Source organism: Narcine bancroftii, chromosome 2, assembly GCF_036971445.1.
Source record: "Narcine bancroftii isolate sNarBan1 chromosome 2, sNarBan1.hap1, whole genome shotgun sequence".
NCBI lineage: Eukaryota > Metazoa > Chordata > Chondrichthyes > Torpediniformes > Narcinidae > Narcine > Narcine bancroftii.
In genome coordinates this window covers 246,331,688-246,357,804 of record NC_091470.1, presented here as the reverse complement: position 1 = coordinate 246,357,804, position 26,117 = coordinate 246,331,688, and the positions used below count along the sequence as shown (strand labels likewise).

The following is a 26,117-nucleotide window of genomic DNA, read 5'->3' as shown; positions in this document are numbered from 1 at the left end:
ATAATTGAAGAATTGTCTTGCAAAATAGAGCCTATGTTCAGTTCTAAAGGATATTGGTGAGATCTAAAATAGAAAACTGTACATTATTTAGATTATTTAAAAATAAAACATTGGTTACAGTTCAGAGAAGGTTTACTTGATATCTTGAATGGACTTGTTAATTTGTGAGGAAAGATTGGACAGGTTAAGCTTGTATATGCTGGAGTTTAGAAGAGTGAGATGATACAGTATTTAATTGTGACATACAAGATTCTGGGGGATTTTGACAGGGTAGATGTCAAGAGAATGTTTTTCTGGAATGAGAATCTAGAACTTATGGTCATTGTTGCTTATTTAAAAGAAAAGGTACAATTTTTCTGAGGATCATGATCATGATCATGAGACTATTCCTGTTCCTGATTTATGTGTTTGTATGACCCTTACTCAATTCCAGTTTTGTTCTTCATCACTAGCTTCAGAAAGTTATGGTTGAATTGGAGATACTTGTGTATTGTATACTATTTTCAAATCATTTTGGCCTATGAGCGCACTAAGATTGGCTAACATGAGTTTTACAAAAACCTCCTGTCACATACATGATATTTTTAATGCAGTAACTGTCAGTTAATAATTTATTGTGCCACTTCAAATGGAATTATGAGTCTTAACTGTTGATTTGACTTGAATCATCCTAAAGTAGTTGTTGGTGCAACAAAAAGGATGTGAAATGGAGCACAATCTATCCTTGATTAATTTGAGAGGTGGCGACTATTTCACTATACTTTTTATTGACTCCTGTGACCGTGAAGCCATTTGTAATGCTTGCATTTCTTCGCCTGGTGAAATAGTCATGAATGCTTAACTTGAGAGAACAGCAAAATACCTGAAGAATGTTTGAATTTTTTTTGATATTGCAGGTTACCTTACTTGGACTAGATGTTATAGGAGCACTTGTGGATCGCATTAAAGATCGTTTTAAACCCCATTTTGGAACATGTGAGTGAATTTCCTCTCTAAAATTTTTTTAATATTGTTAGAATAAGTTAACCACTGATTTTTTTTTTAAAATAAAAATAAAAATTGATAATTTAAGTTTACTTTGTGCTAAATGGCTTTGTGGCTTTTCTAAATCACTTTCTTTTTGGAATTGAACTGTTCTCCTGAATAAGTAGTTCCCCTTTTCTTTCAGAAGAAATTTCTTTGGGATTCTCTCTCACTGCTCCCCATCTGTAATCCCTGCTGCTCTTCAGCCTGAAACACTGTACCAGCAAGGCAGTATTTTTGGCAATCACAATTTGTTCTGTAAAGTGGTTGGTTGATGTTCGTTGCTGTAATATTGTGGATTTGCTTCATTTTTGTTTGAGTTGGGAGTTCTAGATTTTCTATTATAGTGTTTGTCCAAGTTAGGATGTCTCTGAAGAACAAAGATTTACACAGGAAAATTTATTGCCTTTATTTTTTTCCCTCTCACTGGGTGGTTTAAAACCGGTGGAAGGCTTCTTTTGGTAGTATGTTAATGGATAGAATGCAATGGTATTAATAGCATTTACTAGGATGGATAGTCACTCAGCGGCTTGTGCATATTCTTACCAGATGGCATCTAGAATGCACCTGTGTTCGTTGAACTTTAATACCAGTGATTTCCTCAGTGTTGCATCTACATTAATTCCTATGTCATTTCTTTGTATCATCAGTAAACTGTAAATTTGGTCCACTGAGAGGTTGAGAGGAGTTGGGCCAAACACTTCAGTCTTCTCCACTAGTCAGACTGCCAACCTGAGGAGAATCTGTTTTATTCCAGTAATTTATCTTCTGTTCATAAACAAGTTATCAATAATATCTCAAAACTTAGGAACAAAATATAAAACTTTTGGTTTGGCTACAGCTGTATTCATGTGTACAGTTCTGTCACTCCATAAATCTCTTCTGCACCCACATCATTTCTTTTATCAGAATGTTGTCTGGATCTGAGCATGTGAATGATAGGAGAAACAAATTTTGGATGAACTTGTGTTGTTTTCTCTGGATCTTTGGTGGCTGAAGGGAGAACTCAGAAATCAATAAAATTATCAAAGACATAGTGTGGACAAACAGAATCTTTTTCTTAGGGTAAAAATGTCAAATACACCAGGGTATGTGTTTAAGGTGAGGGTGGTCAAGTTTAAAAGAGAATAATAATTGCCTGGATTCTAGATGGACCCATGAATGTGCAGGGAGTTATGTTGATCATGTGCAGGCAGAGAGATTTAGTTTAATTTTGAATCATGTTCATCACTGATATCATGGGCCAGAGGGACAGTTCCTGTGCTATATTGTTCGACAGAGACATGAAAAACTATAGATTGTGCTATCTGGAAGTAAAAAGACAATCTTCTGGAAGGATTCAGCCATAAAGCATCTCAGTAGGATAAAAAAAAAAGACTAATGTTTTTGGTCTGAATCCTTCATCAAGACTGAATGTCGAAGGGAAATGAGTAGTATAATGAGGAGTTGTTAGGAGGAGTTGGACAGGGACCAGTGGGGTGGGGGGAATGGGGGTGAAGCATAGAGTTGAATTGATTGGCAGGTGCCATAAATAGGGGAGAGAGGGTCAGCTGGAGGAAGATAAAAGATGAAATTGGAGACAGAAGATGAAGGGTAACGAGTGGGAATAAAAGCTACCAGTACTGGAATCTCCTCATATTCTAACTGGGCACCTCCAATAAGATGGCATTAGCATCGACTTTATGTGGAAATTTGCAATGTAATAGCCATGATGTTGGGGGGGAAAAAAGCTTGAAATACTTATTTTCTGCCAGTATAGAATTTATTAAACAACTTAAAAATGTTTGAATATATTGCTTGGACTCTGAATGCACATAGCCTGCTGTTGATCTGCTTTGTCAAGATAAACCATTTCAAATTCATTTGTCATCCAATGATATCCAGTACTACACGATGAAACAGCATTCTCCAGTCCATGGTGCAGAGCAGTGAAAAACCGCATGCAGATATAACACACATGCAGACAAATGATGCATAAACACAGCACATATGTGCATGTCTTAAAATAAAAAGTAGAGTTACGGAGAGTTGGTTCAGTGGTCATTGAACAGTCTCACTGCCCATGGGAAGAAACTGTTCCTCACACTTGTGGCTCTGATAATTCTTTATCTTTTTCCCAGCAGTAGTATGAGAAGATGCTGCATGTGGGGTGGTTGGGTTCTCCTGAATTTTGTTACCCCTCTTTAAACAACAATCCAAGTAAATGTCATCGTGTTGTTTTTTATTTTGCGGGGGTGGTGTAGGGGAGAGAGACCCTTGTGATGTTCTTTGCCACTTTGATGGTTCTGTGTGTTGACCTCCAATTCGATGTTCTGCAGCAACCATACCTTGCACTGATGCAGCTGACCAGGATACTCTTGATAGAGCTCCTGTAGAAAATTGGCAGGATGGTAAAATCTTTACAATTATAACACAACATCCATCAGCTGTTTCTTAAATTTGTAGATTAAAAGCAGAAAATGCTGGAAATAGTCAGCAGGTCAAGCAGCATGAAAGTAACAGTTAATATTTTAGTAACCACACATTCCCTACATCTATTTATTTATTTATTTATTTGGTTCATTTCCAATGTCTTGAGTCTGTAGTATTTTGCTGCTCTAGTGAGTTTGAAGTCACCCAGTGGCTTAAATTATATAAACCAATCTGTACATGGCTTCAGAACGTAAGCATTCAAGAGTATCCTTGGGGTGGGAAGGGTTGGACAGCGACCAGAAAGTGAACCAAGTAGGAGTGAAGGATGATTGACAGGTGGCAGACATAAGAAGAGGAGCAAGAATGGGGGGAGGAAGAAAGCAAAAGGAAGAAGATGAGTCATACAGGATGCTTTTGTCTAAGTGAAACCCTTCTTCAAGACCACAGCAAACATCACAAAGAATCTCCATCAGTCTTATCTCATTCTCTTATTGCTGCTGCTGCCTTCAGACAGAACATCTTGAAATTTGGGGTCTCCAGGTTCAATGTTTGTTTTTCCACCCCCAGCATTTATCAGGCGTTTGAACCTCCCTGTTGTACCCTTTTCTTAACTATAAACTTCTCCAGGATCACCAAAAGATTGGTCTGTACTAGAATGTTTTTGTACAAATTGCAACAGTGAATATTTACCTATCCTTATAGAATAATAGTGACCTCCATAATGTTTGTGACAAAGACACTATTTTTCTTTATTTGCTCCTGTACTCAGTTTTATATTTGTATTCAAACAATTCACATATAATTAGAGTGCACATTCCAGATTTTATTCAATGTTACTGTATACATTTTGTTTGGCCATGTCAATAATACAGCAATTTACACCATAATGTTTGGGACATTTGGCTTAACAGGTGTTTGTGAGAACTTGGGTATGTTTAATTGCATCATTGGTCCAGGTATAAGAGAGCTTTGCTTACTTCTAAGGTTTTGATCACCTTTGGAGTCTGATGTTGCAATTTTTCAACTAGAAGACTAGAATTGTGCCATTGAAAGTCAAAGAAGCCGCGGAGGCCGAGAAACAAGAATTAAAAATAGTAAGGGACATTGCCCAAAGCTGGGATTGGCAATATCAACAGTTTGGAGCATCATTAAGTAGAAAGAGTGTACTGGTAAGCTCAGTAATCAAAAAGGGACTGCTATTCCAATGCTCTACTGCTGATATCAGAAGAATTCTCATCACAATGAAGAAAGATCCCCAAACATATGTCCAAATGATCAGAAACATTCTTCAAGAGGCAGGTGTCAATGATTACTGTCCGCAGAAGACTTCATGGAGAGAAATACAGAGGTGACACTGCAATATGCAAACCATTAGTTTACTACAGAAAGGATGACCAGATTCCAGTTCGTCAAGAAGTATTTAAGAGCCAACAGAATTTTGGAAAAATTCTTGACAGAGGAGATCAAGATTAACTTGAGTGATGGTAAGAACAAAGTGTGGAGGCATAAAGGAACTACCAAAGATCCTAAGAATGCCACCTTTGCCATGGATTACATCTTTTAGTGTGCCCCCCCCCCCCTGTATTTTAGTTCATGAAGTCTTCTGCCATCAGTTGTCATTGACACAACTACACCTGGCTCTTCAAGAGTGTTTGTGATCTGTCAGACATATGTTTGAAAATGTTTCTTCCTTATGATGAGAATTTTTCTGTCATCAGTAGTGGAGGTGTTCCTTGGAATAACAGTTCCTTTGTTATTACTGAACTCACCAGTGCTCTCTTCCTTCATTATGATGTTCCAAACTGTTGAGTTTGGTGTTTTATTCTTGTTTTACAGTCTCATAATGGCTTCTTTGACTTTGGCACAACTCTGGTCCTCATGTTGAAAAATAGCAACTTCAGACTCCAAAGATGATTAAAAAGCTTAGATGCAAGCCAAGCTTTTGTCTGAATAAAACATACCTGGGTACTTAGAAACACCTGTAAAGTCAAATGTCCCAAATGAAGTGCTGTGAAACAAGGAGGAAGTGCTATAATTTCTACATCGTCAATCCAAAATGATTACAAATAACCTTGAATAAAATATGCAATGTGTACTTTAATTACATGTGAATTGTTTGATCACAACTTTAAAACTGTCGGGTACAGGGCAAATAAAGGATAAAAAGTATCTCAAACACTATGGAGGGCTCTGTATCTTTTTCTGTGTCATGACATATTGTGGTGACTAATTTATACTATTATTAGTGAGGCTTGCGTACTTGTGTGGCTACAGTGAGAGATTCTGTATAAATGTACTTGTGTAGATGACAATAAATTTTTGTATCTCATCATACATATTAAGCAGAGTCTGGTAACTGCATCACTTTGCCTCACTTCAATCACATTTTTTGAGGATCATCAAGACCCCAGTAAGGATGAAAGAAGATTGGTTTGCACTGAATGCACAATCCCTTTGGTCGCATAAATGGTGAAAGTTGTCAGCATGGTTCAAAAAATGTTGTGAGCAATTTGTTGAAGCGGCTTCTCCTTGCATTGAAGCCAATTTATCAAAAATAATTCTGTCCAGTGTAGACTTGAGAGTACTGAAATAAGTGGTAGCTAGCCATGTGTGACATTGCACTACTTCAAAACCTTTGGAGATTTGTAAATGGTATTTCACATCAATGTGCAAATTTGGATTGCCATGATCTTACTCATATCTCTCCCACAGTCAAGTTTAACTTTGTTCTATCAGAAATGTTGGAGTAACATTGAATATGTATTTCTGATATCCTTGGGAATTCTGGAAGATGCCACCATGATAATGCTGGATAATGTGTTGCTCAGGCCATATTTGGAATACTGTGTCCAGTTCTGATCATATTATTGGAAGGATTTCATTAACTTCAAAAGGGGGCACAAAAGCTTCAAGAGGATGTTACTGGGACTTGAGGGCTTGAATTTTCAGGAAAGGCTGAGGGTAGGAGACTGAGAACAACTCTCTGCTTAGATTGTCGTAGGGGAGGGAGAGAGGGAGAATGACAAGCACTCAGCGACACAAGGACTGTTTCTTCCCCTCGATCAGATTCCTGAATCAACAATGAACTACAGACACTGCCTAACTTTTACTTGCACTATTTTTATTAATTTTGTAAGGTTGTTTATAAACGATTGCACTGTGAAGCTGCCGCAAAACAATGAATTTCATGGCATGTTGGTAACAATAAATTCTGATTCTTTTTGATTCTGATAGGAGAGCCGATAAATGTATTAAAACTTATGATGGGCATAGATAGATGAATAATCACAATCTTTTCCCACCAAACAGGTGAATCTTAAGCTAGAGGGCATAGGGTTAAGGTGAGGTGGGGGGAAGATTTTAAAAGGGACCTGATGGGCTACTTTATCAGTGGTACATAGATTGAAGAAGCAGGCAGAGCAAGTTTGGACATTTAAAAGATATTGGGACAGGTAGATGTATTGGAAAGCTTGGAGGAATACAGGTAAAATACAGGAAAATGGGATCAGCTGAATGAATGGGCAACATGGTTGGTATTGATGAGTGGCAGAAGTACCTATTTCTATGCTGTACAACTCTCTTACTTTAAACCCCATCAACATTTTTTTCAGCAAGGCCCAATGGAAAGAAGGATAGAACAGGAATGAAGTTTATACAAAGAAAACTTCTCAACTGACCACATGAAAATGCCTTCAGGTTCATGATTAATTGCATCATTTAACCAGTTTCAGGATATCAAACCAAATGATACCCAAAATGCAAATTCTTCAGTGTTTGCCACATCTATTTGGTTTCAAAGTTTGAAGATAATCACTTAATGGTTTAATTGTCATGCAGTCTAACTACCTGCTGATTAAAATCTCAGATTCTTTTGTTGCATAGTATAGATATTGCAGAGTAATATCAGCAAAGATTGTTCACTTTTGCATGCTTTATTTTTGCAGTGCTACCTGCACTTGTAGATCGTTTAGGTGACACCAAAGATCAAGTCAGAGAACAAATACAGAAACTTCTTGTCCGTATAATGGACCAGGCTGCCTCACCCCAGGTATGTTTTTGGGTTGTTAGTTGCACTGGCTCTAACCATCACTAATCAAATGACCATTTAAGCATTGGCAATTCCTATGTTGCGGAAGACACGTAAATATTTGCTATTTTTCCCATGTCAAAAATCAGTTTGGCTGCTGCTCATCCCTTTTGTGGGGTGGGGAGGGGATATTGAACTTTTTCCTCCCAATCCAGAAATTGAGCAATTTCTTCTCATGAATAACCCACGGTGAAAAAAACATAGTTGACATGTGTTTAGAAATCTGAAGATATATGAATGAAAATATAATCCCATGAGAATATAATTTTATATTTGTTCCCCAAATCAAATAAGAACCAGAAATAACAAAATTCTCAGTAATTTGTAAACTTGTTCGACTTTCCTTGTCAACATATCTAACAAGAGTAAGGGTGAGACTGTGATGTCTAATGTTACAAGCTTTCACACACAAAATGAACCCTATGTTAATCCCTCAGTTTTCACACAGCCAGTTTGTGCCTTTTTTTGTTAATTCCTTGGATCTGTAAATTTGTCTATCCTTTTATATTTATTATTTATTTTTCTGTATGTAGTGACTATTTTCCTTTGTAGTCACATGGATGATATCAGAATGTTGTTGTTTTCTGACTTATTCAAACAGATCTGTACTAGAGTTGAGTTTTCAAAGTTTAAACTTTGCAAATGTTACTATCAGTTGCTACATAGTTGTAACAAGCCATTAAACATTGTTAGATGGTGCTTAAAACATTGTTAAATAGTCAATGAAAATTGTCGGAACATTTAATTCCTTCCATTTCATTTAACAAAGGAACGAAGCTAAAAAATGTAATCTTTCTAACAAGCCGCAAAACCTTGGCTCAAACATGTTGCTAGGAGACGCTCAAAAATAAGTTAAACAATTTGAGAGAGATGGGAATCAGATTTGGGTAGAGAAATTGATCCATTTTGCTGGTCTGACCAATGTTGGGACAGCTTGAACAATACAATTAATGTAAGGTATAGGCTGGTGCAGTATAATTTTTTGTTTTGCATCATCTGTATCTTATTCCACAAAAATTAAATAAATTTGAAATCTGAATTATCCAATTTTGTTTTCGATGCAGTCAAGATGTAGGGACTTTTTTGCATTCAACCTGGTCATGCCCTAAGGTGAGATTCTTCTGGGAAGATTTGAGGAATCTCCTGGAGCACTTTACCAGAATTCAATACCCTCAGGTGCCAGAATTGTTTTTATTGAGAAAATTCGCAGATAGAAGACTTAAAATGAGGCTGTCAAAATATCAATAGAAATTTATTAAACTCACTTTCATGGTGGCCAGGAAATGGATAGCTATTTCTTGGAAATCTGATTCCCAACTGAGTCTGACCCGCTGGATGTCAGAAATGTATAATTGTTTTCCCTGGAGAAGATGACTTACAACCTCAGATATTGTTACATGTTTTTAAGAATATGGAACCCATATTTAAGATATACCAGGGTTAACCTTTAATGATTTTTCCCCCTCCCCCTCCCCCAATCTGGTCTCCAATACCACTTTCTCCAGTATCCTGAGTGATGTTTTTGTCAAGACATTTATCCCTTAAGTGAGGAAGTAAGCTCTGGATGAATCACGTAATGTTTTGTTTGTATGTAATTAATGCTTTTGGAAAATAGATAGTTTTGTCTTATCACATCGGAGAATTACCCCTTTTTCTTCTTTTCCTTTGGGGGGGGGAAGAGAGGTCTTTCTCTTATACTTTTTTTCTTTTTTTCTGTTTTCTACTTTTAAGGATCAGCAGAGTGTGTCATTTTGTATTTATAATTGTGATATTCTGTTGATTCTTCTTCCTTTGTGTAGCAACATGTCGTTCGGTTTTGGTATTTTTGCAGTTTCTTTGAATTTGTTTGTTTTGTAACTCCATGTTGATTGAAAATCCTTAATAAAAACAATTAAAGGGGTGCATGGCGTGATTGTGTAGGGAGAAGACGTGGAAAAACACCTCCCCCGGCAGAAATAGTAAAAGCCCTTATTTTTTTTTTTTTTAAACTCTTCAAAGTTTTTGTACCTTTTTTAGAAAATATTGGATATATTGTTGATTTATTCTGGAAAGCAATTTTGAGGAAAACAAAAGTACAAGCAGTTATCAAGTACAGAAGAACTTGGGCCTACCTTTGAAATGGAGCCTGTGGAGTGGATCTCACTCACCCAAGACTGCAACTGCAGTCCCTGGTTAAGACTCGCATGACTCTAGTGCTGACTTCATGCAGTGTTGCGTAAGATGGCTCAGGAGCCCGAAGACCTCTTCCTCCTCCAGATTATGAGGAACAACTGTACATGCATGAAAATTCACATGTGCGTTATATAGCGTTCAGTCTGAGCTGTGGGAGGACCCATCTTCTCTTGGCCAAGCAATGCTGGGCTGACGGGAGGGAGGATCTGAACCCGTAGCCGGGCTGAAATGCCATCTGCATCAACAGAGGGGGAAGAAGGCGACATTGGATGGGGGACTGGAAGAAGAAGAAATCTATCCAGGTACGGAGGAGGAAGAGACTTTTTTATATATTTATATATATATATATATTTAAAAATATATATATATATTTATATGTGTATATATATTTAAAGGGTAGGCCCATTACTAAACAGGTTTCAATGAAGTTTAAATCTGACCCTCATTATTCAGACCCACTAAGTCAAGTTGATATATCTAACCAGATAGGAAAATTTGGCAACTCGGATGGGTCAAGTTTTTTTCATCTATGAAGGGGCAACTTATTGATATGAAGGGGAAGATATCATCTATTAAGTTGTATGTGGCCAAGTGTGTGAAAATGGTGGATAAGGTACAAGATAAATTTTAAGAAGATTGAGGAAGATTTTCATGACTGTAAGGATGTTGAGTAAGATGGAGGATTCATTTACTGGTTGGAATATTCAGAGAAATTATTTATTGAAGAAAATTGATGCGTTGGAAAATAAAAGTCGAAGGAATAATGTTAAAATTGTTGGTCTTCTGGAAGATTTTGAGGGCCTGGACCCGGTTCAATTTTTTCAGAAGTGTATCCCTGAAGTATTGGGGAAAGAATACTGTCCAAATGGTTTGGAATTGGACAGAGTTCATAGAGCGATAAGAAGGAAACCTCCAGGTCAAGGCTCCACATTCTATCATGATTAGATGTCTACACTTTCAAGATAGAGAATTGATTTTAAGAGTTGCAGTTCAAAATGCAACAAGTTATCAAGGCCCCTTGGTAGTTAAGAATAATTGAGTTTTCTTTTATGCTGATTTGAGCCAAGTGGAAAGAATTTAATTCTGCCAAAGCTGTTTTGTGGAAGGATATTAATTTGCTTTTTGGCATCCTGCTGTACTTAAAGTTTTTATGGAGACTTTCAATCTCAGTTTTTAGTGCTGAAGCTCTCACATTTGCTATTTATCTACTGGATAATAAACAGATGAAAAGTCAAGAAAGCTTTTCTCAACAGCCTGCATCAGTTCAGAAGTAGAAGAATGGAGGGTGAGAGAAGAAATCTCAGCAATTGATTGAAATTGATATTGACAATGATCTTGAGGAAGCATATCATATTTGAAATGCTTGTTGATTTTTTTTTTTGTTCTATTCAGGTGGGGAGTGGTTTGACTACTGACCCTTCCAAAGTCATTGGCCACTTTGTGGGATTGATCACTCCTGCATAATTTGGTGGGGGGGGGGGGGGGGGATAATACTGTAGTGCAGTTTTATTTTTTTTTAATGATGTTTTTCTTTTAGAGGAGATTAGTCTTTTTTGTTGCCATGGAGAGGAGTTTCATCATGTGTGTTAAGGTGGTTTTTGAATTGAATTGGAATGATGGCTAATTTAAATTTTGCTACTTGTAATGTTAACAGGCTTAATAATCCGATTAAGAGAAAAAGTGTATTGGCGTATATTTTTTAAAATTGACTTTTTTTGGAAGAAACAGATTTGACTGAGAAGGAACATCAGAAATTGAAAAGAGATTGGGTTGGACAAATTATAGCGTCTTTGTTTAATTTGAAAGCAAGAGGAGTGGCTATTTTGATTAATTAAAAAGTTATCTTTTAAATTGGAATCAGTTATTGAGTCAATTGTTAGACTTTTGATTGTTAACTGTAACATTTTTCTGAGTCTTGGACTTTAATGAATATTTATGCTCTTAATATAGAGGATGAGAAATTTATGTTGGATTCTTCTCTTAATTTAAATCAGCATACAAAAAAATTATAGTAGGATGTGATTTTAATTGTTGTTTGGACCCCTTATTAGTTAAATCTCCAAAAATAAAACGGCTAAACAGTTGATGTTGTTAATGAAAGATATGAATTTGGTAGTGTTACGAGCCCAAAGGACCCCAAAACCCAGCAGCAATGGACATTCACCAAGACAAGTGGTTTTTAAAACAAAAATTATTGTTAATCGACTTTAAACATGAAAACAGAATCAAACTTTAAATTATCTTTATACTTAACTAATCCAAATTAACCCCCTTCTATTTCTAAGCGCATGTGTATGATGTGTGTGTAAATTTAAGAAAAGTTGGTTGGTTCACAGTTCAATCTCACTTCTTCTTCGAAGTTCTCTGGATGCAGGCAATTCTTATACTGTGCACAGAATTTAACATGTATAAAGTTCACCAGGCTTTTGTGCTCGAAAGGTAAATGTTTTCCACTCAGGAAGGTTCTTGTAGGGTTTGCAGAGAGATATTTGTTGTTCCAGGATTTCCACAATTCAGGTACCACCATTAGTCGCCTCAATGACTCGTTGATGAAACTTGCCCCATCAGGGTTTTCCAGATGGTAACTTCTTTCTTCAAGCTACCACAGAGTTCCTTTCTATTCCACTTATTCCAAGGGAAACATCAGACAGATAGCACGTCCAGCCATCCACTGCTCTGGAGCTTTTCATCAGTTTCAACCAGCTTCCTGGCTTATATTGTTCAGCTGTTTTGCAGTGTCACACACACTAGCTGGGAGAGCTTGTAACTTCTCTCCCCCTCTCCCCCTCTCCCCCTCTCCCCCTCTCCCCCTCTCCCCCTCTCCCCCTCTCCCCCTCTCCCCCTCTCCCCCTCTCCCCCTCTCCCCCTCTCCCCCTCTCCCCCTCTCCCCCTCTCCCCCTCTCCCCCTCTCCCCCTCTCCCCCTCTCCCCCTCTCCCCCTCTCCCCCTCTCCCCCTCTCCCCCTCTCCCCCTCTCCCCCTCTCCCTCCCTCTCCAACTTCCAACTGCCAGGAAGCTCGTGTAACTCTCTCACTTGCATCAAAGCCCCCACCTTCTCCAGCAAACAATAGGAGTTAGTCTCTGGTCAAGCTGTTGCCTTGGGTAAACAAAACCCAGGAGTGACCTTTCTGTGCACTCTGTCAAAACCCTTGAAAAGAGCTTCCAAGAGCTAGCGTGTCTCCGGTCCATTCATTTCATGACATCATTTCAATGAGGACCTACTTCTGAAATGTGCTTAGCATTCTCCATTCTTTCTGCAAAGTTCAGTCTTTCAAATAAGATCTTTTTTTAAAATGTATGTATGCAATGCAACCCATTAATCTTACCAAAATGCCTCCAATATTTATCCATTACAGTAGATATATGGAGGAGATAAAATCCTGAAGAGATTTTTTTTTGTTGTTTATTCATTTCAACATGATCTTATTCCAGAATTAATTTATTTTTGTTATCAGCACAATTACAAAGTCATGTGTTGAAGGCTGAATACGAGTAGGATTTTGTCTGATCATTCTTTGTTATTAATGTACTGGTTCAGAGAGAATTGATAATACATATCGATGGAGATTTAATTCTTGTTGAAAAATGTAGAATTTTGTAATTTTATAAGAGATAAAATAAAGTTCTTTTGGAAAATAATTGTGGATTCAGTTAATAGTAAATTTGTTTTATGGGATACTTTAAAATCATATGTGAGGGGACAAATTATTATTTTTACTGCTAAAATTTAGAAACAACATGTAACTGATATAATTAAATTAGAGGAGGAGATAGAGATATAAAAAAAAGATTTACAGCAAAATTCCATGAAGTTGAGAAAATACATTTAACTAATATGAAGTTGCAAAATAATTTGTTTCAAACTTTGAAACTTTGTTTCAAGTTTGAGAAGCTATTACAGAGAACTAGAAAAGATATTATGAGTTGGGGAAGGAGTTCATAAAGTATTAGCTTGGCAGTTAAGAACAGAATAAGTTTCTAGAGCAATAAATTATATTAGGGATGAATCAATGATTACATATAAACCTCAGGAGATTAATGGTGTGTTTTGAAAATTTTATGAAAAATGATATACCTCTAAAGTAGTGGAGGATGAGGTTAAAATTTATATTTTTTTAAAATCTGATCTGATTTACCTTTTTTGAGTGGTAAGCTGCTTTCAGGTGGAATCACCTGGAGAATGCGGCTCCAGAGCAGGGTGCAAGTGTCTGCGAAGGCACTGAAGGAGATGTTCTGCCACTTGAAACGTCTGAAGCGGGGAGAGGGGCCACAGAGCAAATGCCTGCTCCCAAGTTCAGCAGGGGCAGCTGCCTGCCAGCTCGCCTCCCCGCTGCCTGCCAGCTCGCCTCCCCGCTGCCTGCCAGCTCGCCTCCCCGCTGCCTGCCAGCTCGCCTCCCCGCTGCCTGCCAGCTCGCCTCCCCGCTGCCTGCCAGCTCGCCTCCCCGCTGCCTGCCAGCTCGCCTCCCCGCTGCCTGCCAGCTCGCCTCCCCGCTGCCTGCCAGCTCGCCTCCCCGCTGCCTGCCAGCTCGCCTCCCCGCTGCCTGCCAGCTCGCCTCCCCGCTGCCTGCCAGCTCGCCTCCCCGCTGCCTGCCAGCTCGCCTCCCCGCTGCCTGCCAGCTCGCCTCCCCGCTGCCTGCCAGCTCGCCTCCCCGCTGCCTGCCAGCTCGCCTCCCCGCTGCCTGCCAGCTCGCCTCCCCGCTGCCTGCCAGCTCGCCTCCCCGCTGCCTGCCAGCTCGCCTCCCCGCTGCCTGCCAGCTCGCCTCCCCGCTGCCTGCCAGCTCGCCTCCCCGCTGCCTGCCAGCTCGCCTCCCCGCTGCCTGCCAGCTCGCCTCCCCGCTGCCTGCCAGCTCGCCTCCCCGCTGCCTGCCAGCTCGCCTCCCCGCTGCCTGCCAGCTCGCCTCCCCGCTGCCTGCCAGCTCGCCTCCCCGCTGCCTGCCAGCTCGCCTCCCCGCTGCCTGCCAGCTCGCCTCCCCGCTGCCTGCCAGCTCGCCTCCCCGCTGCCTGCCAGCTCGCCTCCCCGCTGCCTGCCAGCTCGCCTCCCCGCTGCCTGCCAGCTCGCCTCCCCGCTGCCTGCCAGCTCGCCTCCCCGCTGCCTGCCAGCTCGCCTCCCCGCTGCCTGCCAGCTCGCCTCCCCGCTGCCTGCCAGCTCGCCTCCCCGCTGCCTGCCAGCTCGCCTCCCCGCTGCCTGCCAGCTCGCCTCCCCGCTGCCTGCCAGCTCGCCTCCCCGCTGCCTGCCAGCTCGCCTCCCCGCTGCCTGCCAGCTCGCCTCCCCGCTGCCTGCCAGCTCGCCTCCCCGCTGCCTGCCAGCTCGCCTCCCCGCTGCCTGCCAGCTCGCCTCCCCGCTGCCTGCCAGCTCGCCTCCCCGCTGCCTGCCAGCCGCCGGCAGGGGAGTGCGGGGCTGGGGGGGCTATCCCCAAGAATCCTGACTTATCAAAAACTCTCACCTTTTAAATTTAGCAGGATTTCGTGTGCATGTGTTAACCCCGTAGTACCCTGCCGAAGACTGTCAGGCAGCGGGGAGGGTGGCTGTCAGTGGGTCGCCAGCTGACTGTCAACAGCATGCCTGCTGCTAGGCACCTGAAAGCTGCTTTCTGGTGTAACAGGGGATTCTTGGAGCAGGATATTATACCTGCAGGTGAAGAGTTAGGTAGGTAAACCTCCTGGCCGGGTTCTCCACTTTCAGGTGGCCACCCGACAACCGCATAGGAGTGCAATTGGAACATAGGAACATAGGAAGTAGGAACAGGAGTAGGCCAAAAATGGCCCATCGAGCCTGCTCCGCCATTCAATACGATCATGGCTGATCTAATTTGTGATCTAACTCCACCTACCTGCCTTCTCCCCATATCCCCTAATTCCTCTATCATGTAAAAATTTATCTAACCGAATTGTAAATATGTTTAATGAGGCAGCCTCAACCACTTCCCTGGTTAGAGAATTCCAAACATTCACTACTCGCTGGGGAAAAACTATTTTTCCTCATCTCTGTCCTAAATCTACTCCCCCGAATCTTGAGACTGTGTCCTCTCGTTTTAGTTTCCCCGGCCAGCTCAAAAAACCTTCCAACATCTATCCTATCCATACCCTTCATAATCCTATATGTTTCTATAAGATCTCCTCTCATTCTTCTGAACTCAAGCGAATACAATCCTAGACGATTTAATCTTTCATCATAAGTCAACCCCTTCATCCCAGGGATCAACCTAGTAAACCTCCTCTGGACCATCTCCAAAGCCTCAAATATGGAGACCAGAACTGGACACAGTACTCCAGGTGTGGTCTCACCAGTACCTGAAACAGTTGCAACATTACCTCCCTACTCCTGAATTCAATTCCTCTAGCGATGAAGGCCAACATTCCATTTGCCTTCTTAATAACCTGCTGCACCTGCAACCTAACTTTTTGCGATTCATGCACAAGCACTCCCAAGTCCCTCTGCACAACAGCATGCTGTAGTGTTTCACCCTTTAAATAATATTCAGCTCTTTTATTTTTTTTGCCAAAGTGGATAACCTCACACTTACTAACATTGTACTCCATCTGCGAGACCTTTGCCCACTCATCCAGCTTAACTATATTCCTCTGCAGACTCTCCACATCCTCATTACAATTTGCTCTTCCACACAATTTGGTGTCATCCTCAAACTTGGCTACACCACATTTGTCCCCTCTTCCAAGTCATCAATGTAAATGATGATCAGTTGTGGGCCTAACACCGACCACTGCGGCACCCCACTTACCACTCTCTGCCAACCTGAAAAACTCCCATTTATCCCGACTCTCTGCCTCCTGTCAGACAACCTATTTTCAATCCAGGCCAATATACTTCCTCGGACTCCACTTTCCTGTAACTTACTGATAAGTCTCTTGTGCGGCACCTTATCAAACGCTTTCTGGAAATCCAAATATACAACATCAACCTGTTCCCCTCTATCCACCGCACCCATTATATCCTCAAAGAATCCTAACAAGTTTGTCAAACAAGATCTTCCCTTTCTAAAACCATGCTGCGTCTGCCTGATTGAACCCTTACTTTCCAAAAGTTTCACTATTTCATCTTTAATGACGGCTTCAAGCATTTTTCCAACTATAGACGTCAAGCTAATTGGCCGATAATTTCCAGTCTTCTGCCTACATCCCTTAAAAAGTGGCGTGACATTTGCTGTCTTCCAGTCTGCCGGGACCTGCCCAGAATCCAAGGAATTTTGGTATATGACCACCAATGCATCAACTATAACTTCTGCCATTTCCTTCAGAACCCTTGGATGCCTATCATCAGGACCAGGAGATTTGTCTCATCAGGACCAGGTGATTTGTCGGGCTTTAGTCCCATTAGTTTGGTTTGTCAGCCTGAAGAAAACTGAGGTCCTCCATCAGCCAGCTCCCCACCATGACTACCAGCCGCCCCCGCATCTCCATCGGGCACACAAAACTCAAAACGGTCAACCAGTTTACCTATCTCGGCTGCACCTTTTTATCGGATGCAAGGATCGACAACGAGATAGACAACAGACTCTCCAAGGCAAATAGCGCCTTTGGAAGTCTACACAAAAGAGTCTGGAAAAACAACCAACTGAAAAACCTCACAAAGATAAGCGTATACAGAGCCGATGTCATACCCACACTCCTGTTCGGCTCCGAATCATGGGTCCTCTTCCGGCATCACCTACGGCTCCTAGAACGCTTCCAGCAGCGTTGTTTCCGTTCCATCCTCAACATTCATTGGAGCGACTTCATCCCTAACATCGAAGTACTCGAGATGGCAGAGGCTGACAGCATCGAATCCATGCTGTTGAAGATTCAACTGCGCTGGGTAGGTCATGTCTCCAGAATGCAGGACCATCGCCTCCCCAAGATCGTGTTATATGGCGAGCTCTCCACTGGCCATCGTGTCAGAGGTGCACCAAAGAAGAGGTACAAGGACTGCCTAAAGAAATCTCTTGGTGCCTGCCACATTGACCACCGCCAGTGGGCTGATATCGCCTCAAACCGTGCATCTTGGCGCCTCACAGTTCGGTGGGCAGCAACCTCCTTTGAAGAAGACCGCAGAGCCCACCTCACTGACAAAAGACAAAGGAGGAAAAACCCAACCCCAACCAACCAATTTTCCCCTGCAACCGTGTCTGCCTGTCCCGCATCGAACTTGTCAGCCACAAACGAGCCTGCAGCTGATGTGGACATTTACCCCTCCATTAATCTTCGTCCACGAAGCCAAAGATACCTTTAAAGGAAACGGAAATATTCATGCCTGATCATACAAGCTTGTGAACAATCTACAGTGAATTTAAAGATTCAAGAAAGATTCTTCCTTTCATTCAGACTGCACCAAATGTGTGTCTGATATGATATTTAAAGGTTATGCAAAAAAAAGTACCAGATACTATCTTGGAACATGGTGATGGCTAAAAAAGGTCATTGCCATACCATAGGGTTTTGAATCCACAGAAAAAAAAACTGAGTAGTGTTTGATTGTGAAGCAACCTTTCAGGGAGTTTCATTAAATTCTGAACTCTTACTGGTCCTGATTTGACCAGTACATTGATAGGAGTCTTACATATTTTCTGTAAAGAACCTGTCATTATTACTGCAGACATTGAAGCATTGTTCCATCAGGTAAAGGTACCAAATTAAGACCATGAATTGTTACGATTTCTTTGTAGGCCTGGTGGAGACTACTGTCAGAATATAGAATGACAAGGCACCTATTTGAAACAACTTCATCACATGTTGAGTGAATTTTCCCCTCAAGAAGTATGCAGGAACATACTCTCAAGCAGGAACATAGCTCTCAAGCAATAAGCACCATCAAGAATAACTTGTATGTAGATGACTGTCTCACTTCTGCAGCTACAGTAAAAGAATCAATAGCTCTTTATCATGAGTTGAGAGCGATCTGCTTCAAAGGAAGCATTCCAATAACCAAATGGATAAGTAACAGTCGCCTGGTATTGGCTGCCATACTTGAAAGAGACAGAGGGCAAAAAGAAATTAAGAATTTGGACTTAGACCAATGCAATCTTCCTGTGGAGAGAGTGTAAGGTGTACACTGGTGTGTTTAGTGTCAAGTTTTTAAGTTCAAAATCATTTTGAAGGTCCAAGCTCTCACAAGAAGGGGCATTCTATCAAAGTCAATTTAATATTTGACCCTCGAGGAATATTGACACCAGTTGTCCTGACTGCCGAGAAGATTTTGCAAGATTTGTGTAGGAAAATGATTGGTTGAAATGATAAGATACCAGAATCCATTGTACAAGAAAAGACATGTTGGATTCAGAAACTTCATGTGCTGGATGACTTCAAGATTGATAGAAGCTTTGAACCTACAAATTTTGGAAATATAACATCTGCTCAATTGCATCATTTAGCAGATGCATATGAAGATTGTCACAGAAGCATTAGTTACCCATTACTGCATGATAACAAGGATCAGGTACATTGTGGATTTGCAATGGAAAAGGCCAGCCACTATCCCACAAATGGAGTTGATGGCTGCTACCATGGCAAGCAGAATGGACACAACGTTGAAAAGAGAGTTGGAAATGAAACGAACAAATTCCATATTTTGGACTGGTAGCACGTTGGTGCTCAAATACATCAACAATAAAACCACAAAAGTTTCTAACTTTCGTGGCTAACAAAATCAGTGAAATTGATAAGGTCTCACGTCGAATACAGTGGAGAAATGTTAATGCAGTTAACAATCCTGCCAATCTGGCTTCCCGAGGCTTGAAAGTCTAGTCTTTTATGCAGAATGAAATGTGGGTGTTCAGGACTCTATTTCTTCCACAGCATCAAAAAGAGTGGCCTCAAAATCCAGATATTTTACCAGAGGTCCCTGAAATCAGCAGTAAGATGGAAATTCCTGTTCAGAGTGTCTGAAAGAATGGATACAGTTACCTGCTTAATCCATTACTTCTCATCCTGGAATCATTGAAAAAGGAAATAGCATGGATGCTCAGATTTAAAACATGATTTCCAAATCGTAGCAGACAGTATAAACAAGCAATATTCCTGCTCAATTTCAATTAGATAACATTCATCAAAAAGATCTACCACAAAAAGAGACAAGAGATCTTGAGACTCAGGAAAGAGGAGGAGGTCTCACAATTGAAGAATTGATTAATGCGGAGATGGAGATAATCTGTTCTTTCCCCTCCCCCACAGGAAGAGATTTGCAGATGAAATTTCAAGTCTGGAAAAAAAAAACCCATAAATATTAAAAGAACAAGCCACATTCATAAATTCAACCCCATACTAGAGAATGGTATATTAAGGGTTGGGGGGGGGGGGGGGGGGGCATGACTTGGCAGAGCAGCAATGCCAGAAGAAACAAAACATCCTGCCATACTGGCCAAGGATCTTTTCATCTCTGATTTGATTCTTCAACATTATTCATGAAGTGGGCCACAGTGGTCACAACCATATATAATCTAATCTACGCCAAAAATACTGGATTCCTGGTGCCACTGGGTCAATCAGAAAAATTATGTCGAAATATGTTGTTTGTCAGCATGAAAATATTACTCCTGGACAACTGCAGATGGCAGATTTTCCCCTGAACAGAATCTCTCCTGGTGATTCTCCATTTACAAATGTTGGAGTTGATTATTTTGGACCCTTTGGATGGAGTAAAACGTGGAAGGAGGGTCGTGAAATGCTATGGTGTTATTTCCACATGTTTAGCCATAACAGCAATTCACATCGAAGTGCCATCATCACTTTTGTAAGGTAAAACATCATGAGATGGGAATGTGTAAGGAGTTACCCTGTGCAGGGCTGTAACAAGATGTGAATGCATCCTTGTACTTACAAGATAAGATAGACATTGATGGATTGAGAGGCAGGAAGCTAGCAGGGAAAGGATAGCAACAGTTTTAGTCATTGGACAAGTAATGATATGATGATGTTCTAAGCACGTATCCAAGGGTATAAAAAATCACCATTTTGCTGATAACGGCAGAATGCATTCTCCAACTAACATTGTTAGTTGCAAGTGTTACAATCCGGTAATAAAGAACAAAGAACCCTGATTTCGACTCAGTCTGGTGTTTGTCTCACTCATTCATGAACAAAGCAGACCTAACACTTTACATGGACTCCTTCAGAATTTTATTGCTAGGCATATTCAGATTAAAGAACTACAATTTGACAATGGTACCAATTTTTTGGGGACTCGACATGAATTCCAGAAAGCACTTATGCACTGGAATCAGGATCAGATTCATGATGTATTACTCCAGAAGTGAATCAATTGGATCTTCCATCTCACATCTGGCTCACACCATGGAGGTGTATGGGAAAGATTGATAAGATAAGTGTGAAAGGTTCTTCATTCCATCCCAGATAGATAAAATCTTAATGAGAAAGGTCTTTGGAGGGTTCTATGTGAAGCTATCCTCAATAGTTGTCCAATCACTAAAACTTCTACATGTACAGCAAGTTCAGATCAAGACCAAACCTGGCTTTCTGAACAGAGCAATTACCAAAATCTGGGGTTTTTTTTAATAATAGGTAGAAAACTTTGATAATTGACTTTCATTTTCTTCTGAAATTTAACTGGAATAAACTGCTCTGTACGATGTTTGATTTTTTTTTTTCTTTGTGATTGTAATTTAATAAAAAACATAATTAGGGGCTCGAATTGTAGGGTTTAAAATGGATTGCAAATTTGTTAGCAATTCTTTATGTTGCTTTCTGGATTTTGCTTAATTTTTTAAAAATTGTTTTTTCTTTGAAATTTTTATTTATTAAATCGATGCATATATTGAAGTACAATTAATGAATAAAACAAAAACAATTCAAAAAAATACATGCATGATCTTCTTAAATTAACCTCCTACGACCCCCCCCATCCCCCCCCAACCTACCCCAAAAGAAGAGAAAAAGAGGATATCAACCACAGCAACAAAATTCATCAGTTAATTACCATGGTTTGGAGTAATCCAGTACGGTGCAGTGAGGGGATTCAAAAATTCAAACCCATATAATCCAAAAACATTTTTTAAAATTATCACGGAAATTATATGTTATCCTCTCCAATGGAATGCAAGACCTCAACTCCATATGCCATCTCTGAATACCCAAATCAGTATAATTTTTCCAAGTAATTGCCTGACATTTTCTATCTACAGCCAATGCCAATCTCAAAAATGCAATTTGAAATCTATTTGATTTTAATTCTAAACTCAACCTCTTAAATATTACCTAACAAAAATACTGAAGGATCTAATGAAAATTTCACTTTCAAACTAACTTCTAAAAATTCCTTAAGTCGATTCCAAAAACATTACATCTACTTAATTTTTCCAGAGTTAAATATAATTGATGAATAAAATTATGCTGAACTAATCAATACCTTACATTTACAATTTTAGTCATACTATCCCTACATAAATTCATCCAATCATCCTGAAAAATAAGTATACCTAAATCTTTCTCCCATTTCAATCTAGATTGATGTAAATCCAACTTAAGCATTTTATTTTGTAATAAAGCATACATCTCAGATACAAATCCCTTCTTACCACTCAGTAAAATTTCAAACTTGGACTGTCTAGATAAACATCAAGTATGCCCAAAATTATCCAACAATAAAGTTTTAATATGATAATAAGAGTATTTGATGTATATTTCTTTCATTTTTTGATAATATCTTGCTTCATAACAATCTTGCACCAATTTAATACCCTTTTGATCCCATAACTTCAAAAGCTGATTATTAAGTGTGAAGGGGAAAAGCTCATTTTGATACAAAGGAATTTTACCTGAAATTTTACCTTGAGTACTTATAACTTAATTTCTTTATACCATAAATCCATTAAGTGTTTCAAAACAGGTAAATTATAACTACTCATTAACTTAGGGTTCCATCTAAAGATAAAATGATCCATCCTCTTCTCACCAATTTGATATAATTCAATATTAGCTCATATCTATTTCAAAACTTTCAATTAATAAATTTCAGTTGTGCTGCATCATAATAATATTGAAAATTAGGGAGTTGCAGACCTCCTAATTCATATTTCCAAGCTAATTTTTGTGAAGATACCCTTGTCATTTTATCCTTCCATAAAAATTTCCTCACCAAAGCATTTAAATCCTTCAAAAAATTTTGAGGAATTTTACAAGGAATAGATTGAAATAAATATTGAATTCAAGGAAAAATATTTTAATATAATTAACTCTTCCTAGTAATGTAATTGGTAAATCTTTCCATTGATTCAAATGATGTTTAATTTTAGACAATAACGGCAAATAATTTAATTCATATAAATGACTATTATTGCAATCTACCTTAACACCTAAATACTTAATATGATCTGGCCATTTGAACTTCACAATATGATGACAATAAGAATAATCTATTTTAGCCAATGACCTAAGCTCACTCTTTTTCCAATTAATTTTATACAGGTACACAATCCTTCATCCGGAACCCTTGGGGGACAGTGTATTCTGAATTTTTCTGGATTTCGGAAAACCCACCCAAATTATACTGCCATATCCACCCCCAACCCCTTCCAGTCCCTCAGCTGCCTCCCCCGACCGCCTCACCCGGCCGCCTCCCCTGGCCGCCGGTCCCCATTTGCCGGATTTTGGAGCTTTCCGTATTTTAGATGTCCAGATATCGGATCGTGTACCTGTAATATATCTTACCATACTGTTCCAATCTGTCATGTAAACACCTCAAAGAATTCTGAGGTATTTGTTAAATATATCAAAACATCATCTACAAACAAATTAATTTTAAATTCATCAAATTTTACCTTAATACCTTTAATATTACTATCTTATCTAATAATCTGAGCCAAAGGTTCAAGAACGAATGCAAATAGAGCTGGTGACAAAAGACAGTCTTGTCTTGTCGATCTGGTCAACATTGTGGAAGAAATTGAATTAATGTTGGACTAAGCAAAAGGGTATCACTCAGCTTAAAACATGTTATTGCAGGGAATGATTAGTCAATTGGGGTCTTCCAAGAACAAACAAGTCCAAATTGTAAGATAAGAACAGAATGCCCTCTAATCACCAATCTTTATGTGTTCCCATGATCATGTTAAACACATACTTCTGTAAAAGTTATTTGTCTCAGTAATTTGATGATCATGTCAAATATGAGAAAAGTCCTTGCCTAAAAAAGACTGACTTCTGTAACATTAGGTCAGGCGAGACTCATGCAGACACCGGACCTCTATGGGACGCTCCCTCAATAAAGAGGAGGCTTGAATCTTACCACTTGTGTTAGTTACTTAATTAACTAAGTTGAGAAGAATTTTCTTGACACAAAAGGTAAAGATAACTACCTGTTCCAAATGCAAGTGATGAAAAGAATGTAAGGATAAGGAAAATGAACGTGTGGCTGAGGTGCTGGTGTACAAGGCAATGATTTGGCTTCTTGGATCATTGGGATCTCTTTTGGGGAAGGCATGATCTTTACAAGAGGGACGGGTTGCACCTAAATCCAAAAGGTGTCAACATTTTGGCAAGTATGTTTGGTACAGCAGTGGGGCAAGGTTTAAACTAATTTGGCAGGGTTATGCGAACCAGAGTGATAGGGAAAAGGGTAGGGAAGATAAAGTAATGGCCAGGAAAAGTAAAATAGGAAAAATAATGTTGGGAGGAGAAAGTAAAAAATCAGATGGTGCAGTGAGTTTTCGGGTCAATGATAGTCTTAAGAAAATTGCAAAGAAAAATAGTGGGCAGAAAAATCAAAAGAAAAGGTTACAGAAGTCACTAGATAAGGTGGGTGTTATCTATCGCCCACCAAATAACAATAGTTTAGTGGCACAAGAAATAAATAGATAAGTGAGGCATGTAATAATGATACAGCAGTAGTCATGGGGGACTTAAACTTCCACATAGATTGAGAAAATCAAGTTGGTCATGGGAGTCTGAAAGAGGACTTCATAGAATGCATCCGCGATAGCTTTCTTGAGCAGCATGTTAAGGAACCCACAAGAGAAAATGCTCTCCTGGAACTAGTATTGTGCAATGAGTTAGGTAGAGTAAATGATGTAATGATGTAATAGTCAGAGCACATCTGGGAAATAATGATCATAGTATGATTGAATTTCTCATTCACATGGAAGGGGAAATAGTTGGATCTAAAACTAATATATTATGCTTAAACAGGGGTGACTACCATAGGATGAGCGAGGAATTAGGCAGATTGGACTGGGAGCACAGGCTAATTGATGAAACAGTTGAAGAACAGTGGAAGATTTTCAAAGAAATATTTGTAATTCTCAACAAAAATATATTCCGGTCAGGAAAAGGGGCAGCAAGAGAGGGAATAATCAACCGTGGTTAACAAAGGAAATAAAGGAGAGTATAAAATTGAAAGCGCAGGTGTACAAAGTTGCAAAGAGCAGTGGGAAACTGGAAGATTGGGAAAACTTTCAGAGACAGCAAGGGGTTACAAAGCGGGTAATAAGAAATGGGAAAAAGGATTATGAAAGTAAATTGGCACAAAATATAAAAACAGAAAGCAAAAAATTTTATAAATATATAAAATGGAAGAGGGTGGCCAGAGTTAACATAGGACCCTTGGAGGATGAGAAAGGAAAACTGGTGGCAAAAAATGAGGAAATGGCTGAGGCATTAAACAAATATTTTGTGTCAGTCTTCACGGTGGAAGACACGTCCAGCTTGCCCAAGTGCGGAGTTAAGAATGGGAATGTTGGGGAGGGCCTTGATAAAATAGTTGTTACAAAGGAAGTAGTGATGGAGAAACTAATGGGACTTTCTTCTTTCTTTGGCTTGGCTTCGCAGACAAAGATTTATGGAGGGGTAAATGTCCACGTCAGCTGCAGGCTCGTTTGTGGCTGACAAGTCCGATGCGGGACAGGCAGACACGGTTGCAGCTGTTGCAGGGGAAAATTGGTTGGTTGGGGTTGGGTGTTGGGTTTTTCCTCCTTTGTCTTTTGTCAGTGAGGTGGGCTCTGCGGTCTTCTTCAAAGGAGGTTGCTGCCCACCGAACTGTGAGGCGCCAAGATGCAAGGTTTGAGGCGATATTAGCCCACTGGCGGTGGTCAATGTGGCAGGCACCAAGAGATTTCTTTAGGCAGTCCTTGTACCTCTTCTTTGGTGCACCTCTGACACGATGGCCAGTGGAGAGCTCGCCATATAACACGATCTTGGGGAGGCGATGGTCCTCCATTCTGGAGATGTGACCTACACAGCGCAGTTGGATCTTCAACAGCATGGATTCGATGCTGTCGGCCTCTGCCATCTCGAGTACTTCGATGTTAGGGATGAATTCGCTCCAATGAATGTTGAGGATGGAGCGGAGACAATGCTGGTGGAAGCGTTCTAGGAGCCGTAGGTGATGCCGGAATAGGACCCATGATTCGGAGCTGAACAGGAGTGTGGGTATGACAACGGCTCTGTATACGCTTATCTTTGTGAGGTTTTTCAGCTTCCAAG

At 40.0% G+C, this 26,117-nt stretch overlaps 1 protein-coding gene and 1 long non-coding RNA gene across 24 annotated transcripts in view; one reads left to right on the top strand and one right to left on the bottom strand.

Annotated features, from left to right (window-relative positions):
- LOC138755198 (CLIP-associating protein 2-like) overlaps positions 1–26,117 on the top strand; it is a 378,019-nt gene that overhangs the window by 11,500 nt on the left and 340,402 nt on the right. For all 23 annotated transcript variants that reach the window (XM_069920727.1, XM_069920718.1, XM_069920728.1 and 20 more), the window contains exons 2-3: positions 897–975; positions 7,380–7,483. In XM_069920727.1, coding sequence (XP_069776828.1) covers positions 897–975; positions 7,380–7,483 — 183 coding nt within the window. The remainder of the gene's footprint in view (positions 1–896; positions 976–7,379; positions 7,484–26,117) is intronic.
- LOC138755202 (uncharacterized) overlaps positions 3,224–26,117 on the bottom strand; it is a 44,865-nt gene continuing 21,971 nt past the window's right edge. The window contains exon 3 of the long non-coding RNA XR_011352114.1: positions 3,224–3,392. This is a non-coding gene — a long non-coding RNA (uncharacterized lncRNA). The remainder of the gene's footprint in view (positions 3,393–26,117) is intronic.